Below are 19,217 nucleotides of genomic sequence, written 5' to 3' on the forward strand. Positions count from 1 at the left end.
GGATGTGTATGTATTTGCTGTCCACTTGAAACTGCCACAACAGTGTTAATGGGCTATACCTCAGTACAAAACAAAAAGTTAAAAAAAAAAAAAAAGAAGGGCCAGTGTGGCTGGGGGGATGGGGTGTGGCTAGAAGGTAGAGTTGGGGAGTGGACTTGGGGGCAAGTCCTGCTAGGACTGGAGTTGCTTAGTTGCTAAGTTGTGTCCGACTCTTTGTGACCCCACAGACTGTTAGCCCACCAGGCTCCTTGGTCCATGGGATTTCCCAGACAAGAATACTGGAGTGGGTTGCCATTTCCTCCTCCAGGGGATCTTCCCAACCCAAGGATCGAAACCCGTGTCTCCTGCAGTGGCAGACTCTTTACCACTGAGTCACCAGGGAAGCTCTAGGACTGGAGACCTTTATCATAAAGTAGTGAGAAGAATTACTTTAATTGGAAGTATGTCATGATTGGTTTTTCTTTTCTCTTTTTTTTAAAATCACTCTAGCTGCAGGATGGAGACTGGATTGGGGAAAATCATTTTTTTGTTCTTATTTCCATTATTTAAGAGATCTTTAAGATCTTTTAAATAATGGAAATAAGAATAATAAAATGTCATTCCCCAAACAGCCCTTGGTCACATGAAACAGAGACCCTGCCTATAATATCCTGGGTGTAAGACTGGATTCATAACAGGTTGAGTGTTTGGAACCCAACATGAAAATTCTAAAAGCAGTGTCCTGAAGGTGGAGCAAAGTCTGAGTTGGGTCAAGTGATGTAAAACCAAAAATTCAGGGTTTTGATGAAAAGCAGAAACCAGATTGGGCACTAAGGCAAGAAATTCAATGACGGAGGACACGTAAGCCGCAGAAGGGGAGAGCCTGGAGGGTCCGAGAGGCGAGCATGTTCCCTGTGGCTGTCCCTGGACACAGCGGGGCAGGTTCCCTTCCTCAGACGACCTCTCTTTCAGGAAGGGTGGGAATCAGAGGCTCCTTGAGTTTGAGTAATAAGCCCTCTTACTTGGGTCTTGTAAATTTCCAGTATGGAATGTGAATTTCCCAAACCACCATCTCAGCATCTTCCCCACTGTGCCCATGCAGGATTGGCTGTGGTGTCACCAGGCTTCCAGCATCTTTGTCTGAGAATCTCCAGATTTCCCCCTGGGACAGGCTGCCGGGGTGCGTGTGGGAATAGGGGGTCCCAGCGGGTTGGGAGAGGAAGCAGTTGGGGAGACAGATCGGGTGCCCATGGAAGCAACAGTGGACTGCAGAGACCAGAGAATGGGTGACCTCACCGCCCCAGGGCTGTCTGTTTCAAAGTTAAATAAACCATGCTAGACTGGGTTTCCCCACACTATTGTTCAAACTCACCTGCTTCCAGTGATGGGGACTTTCTTCTTCTGTACTGTTCTGCCTCTCTGGTCAGCCAGGCCTTGCCCTCTGCATATTTTGAGGGGGACACTTAATGTCCTGGGCCATCAGCATGGGGCTGTCCTCCCAAGCAGGCCTCCCCACATACAGGAGGCATCGTGCCCACCGCAGGGGAGGTGTTCGAGGCACAAACCATGCAATTCTGTGACATACAGGTCACAGCGACTCAGCTGGGGGGCTTCTGACAGCACTTGGGGAAACTGGGCAGCATGTCTGGTGACCTGCTGGTTGACCCACAGGGCATGTTGCCCCCTGGGCCTCCCTCCTCTGTGATGGGCTGGACCCACAAGTCTGCATCTGAGTGGGGAGTGCGTACAGCTGGGGGTGATCATTGTGGGTTCCTTCTGCTCCCTGAGAGGTGGGGGTTCTGTGTCCTTTCAGTGCTGCACCCCCATTCCTGCTCCCCACTACCGCAGGATCTGTCCTCCCATTTCAGTGCCTGACAGCTTCCTCCATTGACCCCACCCTTCCCTTCCCCCAACCCGCCACTGCAGCGCACACCTGTCTTCCTGGGAAAGGAGCTCTCATCTCTCTCTCTGCCACGTTTCACTTTATGGCTCATGGTCTCTGCTCCCGGCAGGCTTTTCCCCTTTGAACCTTTTCAGTCATTTTGATCATCATGCCCTTTTTCCTATGATCAAGGTTCACATCTGGAAGTTAAAAATAGTCAGGACCCATGGAAAAGAAAAAATACAGAAATTAATCCTCCAGGAGGTTACCTCTGGATAGGTTATCACTAGATGCCTGGCTCTCTTGCCCTCCTGGTGAGTTCTCGAGGGGTTGGCCCTTTTTTCTTTTTTAATTTATTTACTTTTAATTGAAGGATAATTGCTTTAGGATATTGTGTTGGTTTCTGCCATACATCAACATGAATCAGTCACAGGTATATCCATGTCCCGTCCATCCTGAACCCCCCTCCCACTTCCCCCCTCATTTCACTCCTCTAGGTTGTCACAGAGCCCGAGTTTGAGTCCTCTGAGTCTCACAGAAAATTCCCACTGGCTACATACATACGATGGTGTACACGTTTCTATGCTATTCTCTCAGATCGTCCCGCCTTCTCCTTATCTTCTGCTCTGCGTTTGCCCAGCTCCTGACACTGTGTCCGGCCCAAGATACCAAGTAAACATTCATGGGATAAATAAACAGACCTTTCCAATTTTGTGGGCATTGTTTTATATCAATTAGGATCGTGTTCAGCTACAGGGAGCTGAAATCATTACCACAGAGGCTTCACCAGATGAGGAGGCAACCCTGGAAGGAGCAGCACGTGGGAGTCACCGGGCAGCCTGGTGTTTCACTGCTCGGCTCTTTGCGTGAGGCTTTTGCAGTCATGGTTGCACGATGGTTGTGCCACCTGCAGGCAGGATAAAGAGAAGGTCCGGGGTAAAGTCAGACGAGTCTGGACCTCCTCATTGGGAAATAAGTCACTTTCTCAGAAGCTTCACTAATGTCTCAGTAACCAGCTATACCATGTGGTGTCCTTTTTTTTTTCAGGGAGCAGAAATCGAGTTATTTTATTTAGTCCCAGCACATTGTCCCCTGGGTTCCTTTGGCTTCTGCTGCAGTTGTAAAGGGTATCTTGGTGGTGACATATGGTATTACATTTAGTACCTAGGTTTTCAATTTATATAAAAAATAATGTCTTTATGTTATTTACTAACAAAGAAGAGTTTTATAAGCACAATTCCTAGCATGGTAGTTTTGAGAAGCATTTTGGAGAAGACCTTCAATTTCCTTTCCTTAAAATAGGAGCCTGGAAAGAGTTCCAATGAGAGTACTAAAGGCTGCAGCTTAACCCAGACACTCATTTCTCTCAGTCTTCACAGAGGCTGGATGTCCAGAATCAAGCATTGGCAGGTTTGGCTTTTCTTGAGGCCTCTCTTCTCGGCTGTGGATGGTCACCTTCTGTGTCCTCACATGGCCTTTCCTCTGCACACACAGTCCAGGTATGTCTCAGAAGTGCATCCAAATTCTCTCTTCTTCTAAGGACACCTATTTCAGGTTGGATTAGGGTCCACCCTAACGCCTCACTTTAACTCGGTCACCTCTTTAAAGGCTCTGTGTCCATGCTGAGGCCCTGGGGACAGGATGGCAACATGTGAATTTTTAAAAATAACTTTACTTATCTGTGGCTACACTGAAGTGTTCGCTGCAGCATGGGGTGTCTCTAGCCGGGGCCCGGGGGCTGCTCTCTGTCTGTGGTGTACGGGCTTCTCATGGCAGTGGCTTCTCTTGTTGCACGCACCCACCCTCCTCCCCACCCGCCCCTCTGTCTCGTCGAAGTCCTGTTGGCTGCCTGGTTTGTATCCTTCTCTTTTTCCTCGAGGAGCTGCTGCTCATTTGCTAATACCTACCCAGCTCTGTGTGTGTTAGTCACTCAGTCATGTCCGACTCTTTGCGACCCCATAGACTGTAGCCCGCCAGTCTCCTCTGTCCATGTGAGTTTCCAGGCAAGAATACCAAAGTGGGTTGCCATTCTCTTCTCCAGAGGATTTTCCTGACCTAGGGATCGAACTGCGGTATCCTGCATTGCAGGCAGATTCTTTCCCATCTGAGCTACCAGGGAAGCCCTGACTATAGGTACATTTTAAAATTAATGTCTGTTTTACAAAAATAAGATCTCAGATGAATTGCCTGCATATTCGAACCCCCGTTTTCCTCATCCTCATTCCTGATCCCCCACTTCTGTGTGAGCCTTCTGTTTCACAGGTGCTCAGAGTGTGTCTGCTTGCTTCTTTAAGCTCAAGTTCTGTGCCAGCTGAGATGCTGTGTTGCATCAGTGTCCCCTCTGTGGGTATTCTGTCTTTGTCCAGCAGTGTCTTGGCTCTGCTTGTCTATGGAAGCTAGGGGTGGGCACTCTTGGTGGACAGATGAGGGTGCTCATGGCGCACTCCCATGGGGCTTCCTCTGCACTCTCTCCCCACACGGCAAACTCGTCCAAAAGTCAGTGAGTCAGAGGACATGTCTATACATTATTATTCCTGTTGATGCCCCATCTGGGTCACTGTTCACATTGACCCTGACCTTGGTTTGGAAATTCACAAAGTGCTTCCCTGGCCTTTTGACCCTTGTTGCTGCTTCTCACAAAGCTTGAGATTTGTTCTTTGCTCCTCTCTGGAGACACAGACTTGTGACTTTTCCTCCTACAGAGCCCACCAGGCCCTTCTCCTTCCACCTGCTGGCCACCCCCATGCCCTGGTCTCCAGTCAGAGAGTGAGTACTACTCAGCTGCACCTGCTGGGAGCCAAGGTGGCTTCTATTAAAATCATGTTCCAGTCCTTAAATGAAACATCATTTTGGGGAGGCTTGGGCAGTGGAGTGTAATGTTGGTGTGTCATTCTGATTAGAAAACTTTCCACTGATGGAAATATTCCTCCTGTAGACCTCAACCCCAAGGAGTGATATGGTGCTGGCTGTCATGTTCAGTTCAGTTCAGTTCAGTTGCTCAGTCATGTCCAACTCTTTTCAACCCCATGGACTGCAGCATGCCAGGCTTCCCTGTCCATCACCAACTCCTAGAGCCTGCTCAAACTCATGTCCATCGAGTTGGTGATGCCATCCAACCATCTCATCCTCCATTGTCCCCTTCTCCTGCCTCAGTCTTTCCCAGCATCAGAGTCTTTTCAAATGAGTCAGTTCTTCACAATGGGTGGCCAAAGTATTGGAGCTTCAGCTTTAGCATCAGTCCTTCCAATGAATATTCAGGACTGATTTCCTTTAGGATTGACTGGCTTGATTTTGCAGTCCAAGGGACTCTCAAGAGTCTTCTCTAGCACACAGTTCAAAACCATCAATTTTTCAGTGCTCAGCTTTCATGTTATGAAATCTTAACCCAAAAGGGCAAAGCAGATATTTCTGGTTGTTCAGACTTTGTTGTTGTTGTTGAGTCTCTTAGTCATGTCTGACTCTTTGTGACCCCATGGACTGCAGTATGCCAGGCCTCCCTGTCCTTCACTGTCTCCTGGAGTTTGCTCAAACTTATGTCCACTGAGTTGATAACACTATCCAACCATCTTGTCCAAACTTAATAACACACTAAATGAGTTGCAACCATGTATATAGAGAAAATAAGAGTGAATGGAAATGCATTATGCTATTATAAGAGTTTCATGGAAACTTAAGATTTTATCTAAAATTCATATGAAAAGTGGACTTATAATGAAACTGTGTAGAGGGAAGAGTTGCCGAATGACGGAAAAAATAGATGAGCCATCAGAAAGCTTTCCACGGTGGCACCATCTCCAGCGGTGGCTTGGTCATTAGCTGACTTGCACCTGTGTGCGCAGGCAGTGTGTCCCAGGCACGGCTCAGACTTGGTCTCACAGGCTATGGCACTGCCCCGGGCGGTGCTGAAGGCTGAGATCCAGAGAATGGCTCTTTCTGTAGCCAGGTGTCCTGTCCTGTTGAGCAGGGAGTCTGAGCCTGCAGGTGAGGGTGGGATGGGGTGCTAACTGGGGACACCCTGGGACTGGGATGGAGGTGGTGACAGCTGTCTGGATCCAGTGATATCTGGAGTGCTGAACGGCTCCCAGCATGATTTCTGCTACAGGAAGGATGCCAAGAAAACTGTCACCAGGATTCAGAGCTCTCCAGGGGGCCTGTCAGGCAGATTGATGATCCCTGGGCTTGGTCCTGCTGTCACTATTTCCAGGAAAGTGCAGGAAAAGCAATCTTTTGTTGCTTAAAAAGGTGGCCTCGGCTACTGGAATGTTTCCATATCACAGACCTTCAGCAGCTAAATATTGTCCTGCTGTGTGCATGCTGGTGCTCATGGATGCAAACAACCTGACCTTATTTTAGCAACTGAAATGCAGGTTAAATCCCCTCTGACAGAACTTGGTTTTCCTGCTGCGTGGGTGCCTGGGAAATTTAATTGAATCTCTTCAATGCTTGCATTCTGTTAAAGGGAGAGATGCGTTTTCAGTGGGAAGGCAGAGAGTCCCATGTGGTTGGGAACTGGGAGACAGCCTGTCGGCATGAAATGAACCCCACACCAGGAGTTCAGCAATCTAGTCCTCACTCTGTCTTGTTAGTTATTCCTGCAAATCTCTGCGGGTCATTTAAACTCTCAAATATTTTACGTCAAGATTTGATCAACAGGAAAAGGACTAGATTGACCAGCTGATTTAGAGAGACCCCAGCACATTGGAATTGACCCTTCAAGGGTGAAATGAGAGAAGAGTTATTACCTTTGTCATCAGATGCATAGTCACAAAATGTATTAAATACAAAAGCATTTGAAAAATCATGTGATAAGCAGAAGAATTCAGTAATGTCCAGCACTGATGTTATAACTAGGGGAGAAATTAGATACTTCAAAACTCCCTTATTAATTAGTGCATGTCACAATCATTGCCCCAATCGTTTATTCATTTATAAGATATTTTTAAGTTCATACTCTGGGAGGCGCTAGGGAAGTACAGGAATTAGGACATGGTCCTCTTCCCCAAAGGTGTCATGGGAGGTGGGTCTTGGAGAAAGAATGTGAAGTACAGGGTAAAGCAACTCATTGACATGCAGGGAACCAGGGGCTGCGACGGGGTGTATCCCCGGAGGACCCCTGGCTGTGCAAGATAGTGATCTTGGTGACTATTTTCCACCCATATCCTGAAAATGCAAGATGGGGAGGTTGCAAGATGTTAATATCTGCTCCTAACTTGCTGGCTTTTCAGAAGCTAAACTCTGTCTTAATACATGGCAGATGTTCATGTGGATGTAACATAGTCACTGTTTTGGGGGAAATGATGGAGAGGAGCATGAGTTTTGCAGTAGATGTGAGTCCAGATTCTGACTCCTCCTGAATCTGCAACCTTCATCTAATGATGTCACTGTGTTTCTATCCCCTTGTTTATAAAAACAAAGCATATCTCCATGGCTGCTGAGATAAAGAAACAGAATGATGTGAAAGTATCTCATTTTCAGGCCATCTGTGAGTGTTCTCATTGTGTTTGCTTCTGTCTGCAACTGTTTCTTTCATTTGCTGAGCTCTCCCATCAACCCTGAATATTCAATGGAAGGACTGGTGCTGAAGTTGAAGCTCCAATACTTTGGCCACTTGATGCGAAGAACCAACTCACTGGAAAAGACCCTGATGCTGGGAAAGATTGAAGGCAGGAGGAGAAGGAGCCCATAGAGGATGAAATAGTTAGATGGAATCACTGACTCAATGGAAATGAGTTTGAGCAAACTCCGGGAGATAGTGGAGGACATGGAAGCCTGCTGTGCTGCAGTCCATGGGGTCTCAAAGAGTTGGACACGACTGAGTGAACAATAACAGCAACCCATCACACAAGTGAGAAGAGGCCCCCTCTGGTCTCTGGTACAGTGGAGCCCCCTTGTTGTCTGAGATGCAGTTTGTCCTGTTGAGAAGTTCCCACTTCTACAGCAGTGGGGCAACCGCCTATTGTAAGTCTCCCTGGGCAGTGTGGGGACAGCTGCTTCTCTCTGCTCCTCCCTCTCCTACCACACCTCCTTCCTCTCTGAACTTGGTCACTATCTCCCCAGGAGGCTCAGCAGGTGCCAGGCAGCATATCTTCTGCTTCATGGGCTCTGCTTCTGTGACACCTGGGCAGCCAGTGCAATGCCTGTCTTATCCTCTGCCCTCTTTCTCTGCATTGGCTTACCTTGTTTTGTTTTGTTTTTCTTTTTGTGGTTGTTGTTTAATTGCTAAGTTTTATCTGACTCTTTTTCACCCCATGCACTGTAGCCCACCAGGCTCCTCTGTCCACAGGATTCTCTAGGCAAGAACACTGGAGTGGGTTGCCATTTCCTTGTCCAGGGGATCTTCCCGATACAGGGATCAAACCTGCATCTCTTTTGTCTCCTGCATTGGCAGGCAGGTTCTTTACCAGTGAGCCACCTGGGAAGCCCCACACCTCATTTTTACTCACAGAAAAGTGGCATCTCCTCTTTGGAAGGCCTCCTTTTGGGGGGCTTTGTTGCATGGTAGACTTGGCTCAAGGGATTTATAACTCTTTACATTAGCACATCATTTTTCTTCCCAGTGCTACTTGCAACAGAGTTGCCAGGCCAATCAGTGTCCCTGAAGTCCACACTAGTTTAGTCCCTGATGCTCCTGTCACTGTTTACTTCAGCTTTCTTTTATGGCCCCAACCATTGCTCTCAAATAAGGTTTGACCTCTTTCGGGAAGGCTCCTTAACTCCCATGTGAACTGGTGAAAACACAGACGCCTGGGACAGCTTTGCTTAACTGCACTCATGGACGTGACTTTACTTGGTGTCAAGTTGGGAAAGGCAGAGATGCTTTGAGATTTAAAACAAAATAGAATAGTCCTTTGAAAAAGTGCTTTTGACTTTCCGTCAAGTTGATGGGTTGAACAGAGCAAATCTTCTTCTATTCCAAACACAAAGAATTTCTGGGTGAAATATGTTTAAATATGTTCAAAGGCTCAAGAATCAAAGGTGGAAACCCTGGCGGTGAGCTGAGCCCTGGATAACAGCCCTAGATTCAGGACTTTTAATACTGTGTGGGGTTGGAAAACGGAATCTGCAGGGTTCACACTAAGCTGAGAGCAGAACCTGAGCCCCCAGGGGAAACCAGGACCTGGGAGATGGCTGCTTGACCCTGAGTAGGGACTGTCTGCCCACCGGCAGACTGCCCTTCTCTCTGACCACCCTTGGTCAACATGGCTGTAAACAGAATCATCTCTGAGCAGGTTGTCAGGCCTCTGGAATACCTAGTGATGGAATTCAGAGATACCCTCCCCCAGAGATTCAGCACTAGACCCACAATAGGGCTTGGGCAAAAGCCATCAATAAACTGCTACCCAGCGAAGTCTCCAAGACTCAGAGGAAGCACACTCATGGAGAACCTGTGATGTGAAGTGGGGTCGAACAGAAGACTGACAGTATTTGATAGAGTTTGTTTCATGAAAATTGGTCTGTAACCCCTGTCCACTGGCTCCAAATTAGAGAATGCATGTCCAAGGGAGAAGCCATAGTAGGAGGATATGAGTGCAACTTAAATAAGTATATTTAAAAACAAAGAGATAAAGGAGAAATTAGTGAGTGTCATGTAAGAATAAAAGAGGTTATGAAATTAAACAAGTAGATATGAAAAGTAACCTACCATACAGTAATTTTATGGGGATGTGAACTTGTGTAGCCACTATGGGGAACAGTGTGAAGGTTCCTTAAAAACTGAAAATAGAGTTGCCATATGATCCAGCAATCCCACTCCTGGGCACATATCCAGAGAAAGCTCTAATTTGAAAGGATACATACACTCCTGTATTCATAGCAGCACTATTTACAACAGCCAAGATAGGAAAGCAACCTGTGTCCATTGACAGATGAATGGATTAAGAAGATACACAATAGAATACTACTCAGTCATAAAAAGAATGAAATAATGCCATTTGCAGCAACATGGATGGATGTAGAGATTATCATACTAAGTGAAGCAAGTCAAAGATAAATACTATACAATATCACTTATATGTGGAATCTATGAACTTATCTACAAAACAGAAATAGACTCATAGACGTAGAGAACAAGCTTGTGATTACCAAAGGGGAAGGGGGAGGGATAAATTATGAACTTGGGATTAACAGATATAAATTCCCAGGTGGTGCTAGTGATAAAGAATACACCTGCCAATACAGGAGATACAGGAGACCCAGGTTCGATCCCTGGGTTGGGAAGATCCCCTGGAGAAGGAAATGGCAACCCTCTCCAGTATTCTTGCCTGGGAAATCCCATGGACAGACGGGCCTGGTGGGCTACAGTCCACGGTGTTGCAGAGAATCAGACATGACTGAGCATGTATGAATAAGTAAGTAAATAAGTAAAATAGATAACCAACAAGGCCCTACTGCATAGCACAAGGAACTGTATTCAATACCTTGTAATAATCTTTAATAGAAAAGAATCTGAACAAGAAAAAATATATATGCATAAATATTTGAATCATTTTGGTGTAAACCTGAAATATTGCATATCAACTATACTTCAATTAAAACTTAAAAAAAAAGTCAGATGGGTTAAATGATACATTAAACAAAACTATAGGAAGAGTCAGTGAAATGGAACACAAATTAAATCTTTCAGAAATCAGCACAAATAAATAAAGAGATAAAAATGGAAAAGGTAGGAGATAAGAAAGACAACATGAGAGGGTCCGGTATAGGCTAACTGGAGTTGTATGAAGTTGTGGAGAGGATGGTATGGACGAGATGTCTCCAGAAGTGAAGGAATCATAGGTTGAAAAGTTAGAATAGAATAAATATATTTTTACATAGATGGAAGGTTGTGATGGAATTGCAATGTGTAAAGAGAAAATCTACCCCCCCACCACCAGAAAGATACCAGACTACCAATAAAAGAATAGCAGTATAATTACTGCAGCATTTTCATCAGGAATAAAAGAAGACAGAGGACAACAGAGCAAAGTCTTTACAGTCCAAGAAAAATATTGTGAACTTAGAACTTTCGCCTAGATGCATGAGTTTTTAAGAATGAAGGCAAATAAAAGACATTTCGGTATACAAAGACTGGATGTGAAGGTTGTAAATGTCACTAAAGACTCTTGCAACAAGATACATTAAGTGTACATAATAGTGTACTCAAGCAAGAATCATGAATTCATAAGGAAGGAGTGGATTCAAGAAGTAAGGTGAGAGAAAAGATATGCAGGACATGGTAGTGTATTTAAATAGATATTCATTGCGAAATAAAATAATAGTGATGACAACAGAGTGAAACAATTTGAACGCATGTGAGTTCACAAATCATGTAGAAACAAGTAACAGAATCTGAGTCATATGAATTGATGATCAGGAGGGTGGAAAGTTTGGAGGGAAATTATTACTAATTTTTGTCCTGTTTGGGAAGACAAGAGAGATTATCTGTCTATCAATCGATCTATCTATTATTTTCTCTTATCTTTATTATTTTCTTCCTTCTGCTGACTTTGAGCTTTGTTTATTCTTTTTCTAATTCTTTTAGGTGGTAGGTTTCATTGTTTGAGATTTTTCTTGTTTTGTAAGGAAAGTCTGTATCAACTTCTGTCTTAGAATTGCATTTGTCACATTCTGTCCATTTTGGAAAGTTGTGTTTCCATTCTCATTTATCTTGTATTTTCTGATTTCCTCTTTGATTTCTTTACTTATCCACTTTGTTTGTTAGTAGCATGTTGTATATTTTCCACATGTTCATTCTTTTCCTGTTTTTCTTTCCATGGTTGACTTCTAGCTTTATACTTTTGTAGTGAAAACAAAAGAAGATAATTTCTATCTTCTTAAATTTATTGAGGGTTATTTCATGGTCTAGTATGTGATCAATCCTGGAGGGCATTCTGTCTGTGCTTGGAAAGAATGTGCTTTTGCTGTTTTTGGATTTAATGTTCTGTAGACATATATTATCCAACTGTTCTATTGTGTCATTTAAGGCCACTATTGCCTTACTGACTTTCTATTTGGATGATCTGTGATTTCAGTGGGGTATTAAAGTCCCCTAATGTTATTGTCTTATTGTCAAGTTCTCTATTTATGTCTGTTAGTATTTGCTTTATGTATTTAGGTGTTCCTCTATGTGGTGTATATGTGTTAATGAGTAATGAGTGTAATATCCTTGTATTATATTGATCTCTTTCTCCTTATGTAATGCTCTTCTTTGTCTTTCTTTATGGCCTTTGTTTTAAAGCCCATTTTGTCTGAAATGAGTATTGTTACTCCTGCTTTCTTATTGTTTCCATTTGCATGAAATATCTTTTTCCATCCTCTCACTTTCAGTCTTTGTGCCTCTTTAGCTCCAAAGTCAGCCTTTGGTAGGCAGCATTAATAACTATTAATGCATTATTATTAATAATTATCACATGTTTTTATAATGTACAGAATGCAATCGTATACCTGTATAGTGTATCCATTTTCTTGAGGACCTTTTATATGAGTTGGGAGGAATATATCTTCATTGTGTACATAAAGAATTTGGAGCTACAGATACAATAATGTAATATAAACCCGTTCCTTGGCTGGTACATTTTGAACATGGTTTGTAAATTTCCTGTTTAAGATTTAGCATGTATTTTTCCACAACAAAAATGTTAGAAAAGCTGTTGGGTTCCCAAGCTAACTCAAAGGCACTAATTAAATTGTTAAGTTTTAGGGACTAAAGACTCTTTAAACCAGACTAGAATGGACTATAGAATTGAAAGTACTAATAAACTGAAATACCGTTCACAACAGTGTTTTAAATTACTGCGGGTACCAGAAATTCATTTCTACTGACACATCTTCCTTCTTATTGGTCCCTGATGAAACTCAGAGAAAATCCTTTGGGGGTGGATTTTCTTACTTTGAAAGGAAATAGCAAGATATTCTCAGTGTGGCAGAGGGCTGGAACTCTGGCCGCAGGGCTAAGAAAGAAGTACATCTCACTGTCCACGTGGTAATTTCTCATAACAGGAGTGACCAAGTGGAATAAAGCTGTTGTGAGAATGGTGAAATAGGAAACACCAAAAGAATTAAAAAGCAGTGAAGTGGCTTAAAATATGAAGTATGAACAGTAAAAGATATGGAGGGAGTATCTGGAAGCAACCACTCATTTCCTTATGTGGTGGTAGAAATTGAAACAGAAAAGCTGCTGTAACACAGAGTAATAAGAGCTCGGCTGGTAAAGAATCTGCTTGCAGTGCAGGAGACCCCAGTTGGATTCCTGGGCTGGGAAGATCCACTGGAGCAGGTTGTGTGCCCCAGAGTTTCCTAGTCTGTTCAATAGAATATCACAATCGCATCACCATTTCTACTTTAGAATGCACAACTTGTAGAGTCATTAAATCTTATTAAATCAGTTTAAGACTCTCGGGAGTTGTAATTGTCAGTTTTTATGCACTGTGTAAAGTCTTATTAAACCATAGGCTTCTATAATTGTATTTGAGATGCTTTCTTCCAGAGCACACACAAATAATTACCAATACCAAGGTGCTCAGAGACTCCACTTCTTCTATGTTTAGGTCTTATAGGACCAAACATATGGCTGATTTAACCCTCCAGCGAAGTAATGAAGTGAATTAATTTCTGGGTGATTAGCAACTTTTTATGGTGACTATACTGGCTTAATAATACAAGAAGCCATATGTCTATGAGTTTTTGCATGGTTATAGATTAAGAAAACAGGGGAAAGCAAATGCTTTGTTATGAGACCAGAATGTTGAGTTTATATTATCTTCATTCTACTCCAAGAAAGAGACTGGCATTTGAATAACTCAGCTAATCAGCTTAGGTAATAAATGTTGTGAGTATTTATCTTGCATCTCATTCTTCCCAAACAGAAGTAAACAGCAACACTGCACCATATTATAATTGTCCACAAGAGCCTGAGAATCTGATAAAAATGAAAATGAACTACTGAATTGAATAACAACATAATTTTCTATTTTCTGCTGACAGGTGGGGAAGACTGTGAGGTAAATTTTCTCTCAAGTTTCTAGAATTGTAAATGTTTTATTGACTCTTGACAAAGCCTGTTGTTACAGACCTTCTTTCCTTCTGCTGTGCTGGCTACTTGTTTATTTACTGCCATGTTTTGCTGTGTGTATATTTCTTGTTTAATCTCATGAGCAGATGGGGAGTTGATTATAATTTAGTAATCTCTAAGATCTTGAAATGGCAACCCACTCCAGTATCCTTGCCTGGAAAATCTCATGGACAGAAGAGCCTGGTGGGCTGCAGTCCATAGGGTTGCAAAGAGTCAGGCACGACTGGGTGACTAACACTTATACTTAAGATCTTGAAACAGAATGGAGTCGCTGGCATTATATCTTTTCTTGCTTCTTTTTTCTTTTTTTAATTGAGGTATAATTGATGTATAATGTTATGTAGGTTTAAAGTACAATGCACTGGTTTCATTCAATTATATACTGCAATATGATTGTCCTCTTAGTGTGCGCTGACACCTCTGTGGGATCATGTAACTGTTAATTCTTTGTTGTGGTGAGAACAGTTAATATCTAGACTTTTAGCAACTCTGAATCTATAATACAGTGTTGTTGCCTGTAGTCACTATGCTGTGTGTTAGCTCTTGGGGGCTTATTTTCAAGAAACTTGCAACTAATAGATAATCAAGTCCCATTTGTTTATCAAATACTACCTCTAGTTTTTATATATATATATATTCTTTCTCTTAAACATTCTTATTTTGACATTTTTTGTGAGATAGACACTTGAAAGGAAATAGTAATTTAGTCAATACTAAATACAGAATCTGCCTTCTGTTAACCTAAGAATTTTCTTAGAATCTCTTCTGTATTTGAGTTCCTTTCTTATTTAATGGGGCTCTAATTGTGCTTAAGCTTTAGAGGAAGCACATTCTTCTGGTATGGATGGAAGAGTGTGTGTTTGTATCAGGGCTGTGTCTCTAACTGGGGCATTGAACTGTGTGTGTCCTGTCACACCCATGATGAAAGATTTATTTTTTATCTGTTAAATTGCCACCACATTTCTTTGTGACATATTGAATGTTTTATATATATTTTGGGTAAAATTTAAACTGTGGCCTGGGTTAGAATTAGACATACATTTTGGTGGTGGTAGGAACGCATACAATCAGGTCAAGAAATATCTCCAGCCACCCACCTCACACCATGGGCTTTTTACTAGTCCCCATACCCAGTGACCCCTCTAGAGTTACCACTATCCTGAATTTCAAGGCTGTCTTTCCTTGCTTTTGCTTTTTTGAAAAAAAAATTATGTATTTATTCCTTTTATTTTTGGCTGTGCAGGGTCTTCGTTGTTGCATGGGCTTTCTGTAATAGCTGCAGGCAGGGGCTACTCTTTATTGTGGTGTGCGGGCTTCTCACTGTGGTGACTTCTCTTGTTGTGGAGCACAGGCTCTGGGGCACATGAGCTTCAGAAGTTGTGGCTTTCAGGCTGTTGAACACAGGCTCAGTATTGTGGCTCACGAGTTTAGCTGCTCCACAGCATGTGGGGATCTTCCTGGCCGAGGGATCAAACCCGAGTCTCCCGCATCGACAGGCGGATTCTTTACCACTGAGCCATCAGGGAAGTCCTTGCTTTTGCTTTTAACTGGATGAGCTATATATAAACCTTAAACAGTTTATTCTGGAATTTTCTATAAGCAGACTCATGCTAGATGTATCTTGTGTATCTTGCTCCTTTTAATCGAAGTTTTATTTGCAAGTTTCATCTATTATTGCATACTTGTATTGCATGTAGCTGTGGCTCATGACTTGTACTATTAGATAGAGTCCCATTCTGTGCCTTTACTGTGACTCAGTAGTCCTTTTGTGGGTGGGCATGGCCTTGTTTCCAGCTTTTGGCCTTTGTGAGCCTTGTGGCTGTGGATATTCTTGCTCAGCACTGGCCCTGGCTCCTCTCAGCTTGAAGAGTTGACTCGTGCATGCATGCTCAGTCAGTTGTGTCCAACTCTTTGTGACCCCATGGGCTGTAGCCTGCCAGGCTCCTCTATCCATGGGATTTCTCAGGCAAGAATATTGGAGTGGGTTGCCATTTCCTTCTCCAGGGAATTTTTCTGACCCAGGGATAGAACTCACATCTCTTATGTCTCCTGAACTGTGGACGAGCTCTTTACCATTTGAGCCACAAGGGGAAGCCCTTGGCTCCAGTGACAACCATGATTTTGATCAATTACCTTTGATTTCCCTCAGTTTTACCTCCAGTGTCTGCATCTCTAAAATAATATCTCACTACATTTTGAATATATTTTAACTCTACCAGTGATGTGATACTGTGTGTTTACCTCTGCTGCTTTCATTTTCCTCTCACCTTTATGTTTGGAGGTTCATCTACAGTGTGTGCAATTGGTTTCTTTTCACTGAAATAAACTCTTCTGTGCAGATCTTATTTTTATGACTATGTCACAATTTTATTCTCCTGTCCAGGGGCATCTGAGTTATTTGCAGTGTAATTTTACAAATAATTTTACTATGAACACTCCTGTACTTGAAAACTTTGGCACCCAGGCATGGGTCCCTCACCATGTAACTAAGAGAATAACAGTTTCATATAATGATCTGCTTTGGGCTTTCCTGGTGGCTCAGAAGGTAAAGAGTCTGCCTGCAATGCAGGAGACCCGGGTTCAGTCCCTGGGTTGGGAAGATCTCCTGGAGAAGGGAATGGCAACCCACTCCAGGATTCTTGCCTGGAGAATTCCATGGACAGAGGAACCTGGCGGGCTACAGTCCACGAGATTGAAAAGAGTTGGACACGACTGAGCGACTAACACTCTGGCATCAGCAGAGGGTGAGTGTTTTCATTCCTAATATCCTTGCTAATCCAGGTAGGAATAAAGTTGTATGTTATGTGGTTTTAATTTCTATTTCCTGACTGTTAATAAAGTCAAGCATCTTTTTATATACTTTACTGATGGATCCTTTACTGTGAAGTGCCTGTGGATGGATTTTTTCCCATTTTTTTCTATTGAATTTCTTCTTTCTTTACTGATATTTAGAAGTTCCTTTTATTTTTATTGGAGTATAGTTGCTTTACAATGTTGTGTTAGTTTATGCTGAACAACAAAGTGAATCAGCCACATGCATACATGTGTCCCCTCCCGTTTGGGCCTCCCTACATCCCACCCACCCCATCTCACCCTGTAGGTCATCACAGAGCATCGAGCTGAGCTCCTTCTGCTCTAGAGCAGCTTCCCACTAGCTATCTCTTCTACACATGATAATGTATATACGTCATATATGTCAATGCTCCTCTCTCAGTTCATCCCACCCTCCCCTTCCCCCTCAACTCCATGTTACATGTCAGTTCTCTTTGTCTGCATCTCTATTTCTGTCCTGAAAATAGGTTCATCTGTATAAGAACATTATACAATATTGTCTTCTAAAATTTGATGCATTTGCTTTACATGGTTAATCTTTGCTCCACATGGAACTGATTTTTCTAATTGCTGTGAGATTTGAACCCAGTTTTATTTTTTCTCACGTCTTACAACCATACCCACTCTCCTAATTGATTCTTTTTCTCCAGCGACCTGCCTTTTATTTCTCTAGTTTCTAGATCCTGGCAAGTTTGTTTCCATTGTCTGTTATGTGGTGCTGATCCATTGTTCTGTCTCTAGGCTGACATGACACTGCTTTAACTATCACTTTAATAAATCTTGATGTTTGGCAAGTTCTCTGCTCTTATTCTGTCTTTTGGTCTGAGGGAGGATACAGCATATTTTGCAGCTTATTACAACTGCTAGGATTCACCTGAGGAATTACATGCAGACCGCTGTGTGTCATATCGTTCAGTGTGGACACACCTGACAGCAATTTGGGGTGATTGGTACTGACTTGTACTGACGTGGCCTCCTGAGAGGATGGTGCTCTGTGATGCGTCAGCCTCCAGCATTGCCCCGTCCATGTGGCAGGCAAGATCTTAGTTCCCTGACTAGGGATTGAACCTGTGTCTCCTGCAGGGGAAGCTTGGGGTCTTAACCACCAGGCACCAGCAAAGTCCCAAAACTAAGGTTTAAAAAAAGTAAACCAGTCATAGAAAAGTAAAATAATGAGGCCTCAAAGCACACAGTTTACACACTCTCAGATTTGGGCTGCCCCGCATTGAGTGTGTGTCAATTTTCCTGCAGTTCAAAGAGCTTGTGTGAAACTGTTGAGCTTATTATTACAATAAATAATTGTTTATTATTTTGTATTTGAGTTTGTATTTATAAAAAAAAGCAATAATTGAGTTTTACTACCTTTTTTCATATTAATACATTAATAAGGATAACCACTCTCAAAATAATTAATAGGTTGAAATTGCTCACATTAATGGGAGCTATCAAGTGTTCTGAGTAATTAACTGTCATACACACACACATATATATACAGTAATTCTGCTTGCAATGCAAGTCACCACTATCTGACAATTTTATTTTGCACTTCAATCTTTTAAAAGTATGACCACTTAAAATTACTGTTTATTAAATAACAAATTAGAAAAAAACACATAAAATGTGTCATATGCTATGTCACATGTGTTTTATGATTACTTATTGACTATATAAAAGGCAGAGGAACCAGAGATCAAATCGCCAACATCCATTGGGTCATTGAAAAAGAGAGTTCTAGAAAAACATCTACTTCTGCTTTATTGACTTTGCCAAAGCCTTTGACTGTGTGGATCACAACAAACTGTGGGAAATTCTTAAAGAGATGGGAATACTAGACCACCTGACCTACCTCTTGAGAAACCTGTATGCAGGTCAGGAAGCAACAGTTAGAACTGGACATGGAACAACAGACTAGTTCCAAATAGGGAAAGGAGTACGTCAAGGCTGTATATTGTCACCCTGCTTATTTAACTTCTATGCAGAGTACATCATGAGAAACACTGGGCTGGAGGAAGCACAAGCTGGAATCAAGATTGCCAGGAGAAATATCATTTACCTCAGATATGCAGATGACACCACCCTTATGGCAGAAAGTGAAGAGGAACTAAAAAGCCTCTTGATGAAAGTGAAAGAGGAAAGTGAAAAAGTTGGCTTAAAGCTCAACATTCAGAAAACTAATATCATGGCATCTGGTCCCACCACTTCATGGCAAATATTTGGGGAAGCAGTAGAAACAGTGACAGACTTTATCTTTCTGGGCTCCAAAATCACTGCAGATGGTGACTGCAGCCATGAAATTAAAAGACGATTACTCCTTGGAAGGAAAGTTATGACCAACCTAGACAGCATATTAAAAAGCAGAGACATTACTTTGCCAACAAAGGTTGGTCTAGTCAAGGCTATGGTTTTTCTAGTAGTCATGTATGGATGTGAGAGTTGGACTACAAAGAAAGTTGAGTGCCGAAGAATTGATGCTTT

The 19,217-nt window shown here is 42.6% G+C and overlaps 1 protein-coding gene across 1 annotated transcript in view; it reads right to left on the reverse strand.

The window, feature by feature from the left end:
• Positions 1-2,659: 2,659 nt before the first annotated feature.
• ST6GAL2 (ST6 beta-galactoside alpha-2,6-sialyltransferase 2) overlaps positions 2,660-19,217 on the reverse strand; it is a 102,281-nt gene continuing 85,723 nt past the window's right edge. Inside the window, exon 6 of the mRNA XM_043917885.1 lies at positions 2,660-2,768. Coding sequence (XP_043773820.1) covers positions 2,743-2,768 — 26 coding nt within the window. The 3' untranslated portion in view covers positions 2,660-2,742. The remainder of the gene's footprint in view (positions 2,769-19,217) is intronic.

Source organism: Cervus elaphus, chromosome 11 (assembly GCF_910594005.1).
Source record: "Cervus elaphus chromosome 11, mCerEla1.1, whole genome shotgun sequence".
Classification (NCBI taxonomy): Eukaryota; Metazoa; Chordata; class Mammalia; order Artiodactyla; family Cervidae; genus Cervus; species Cervus elaphus.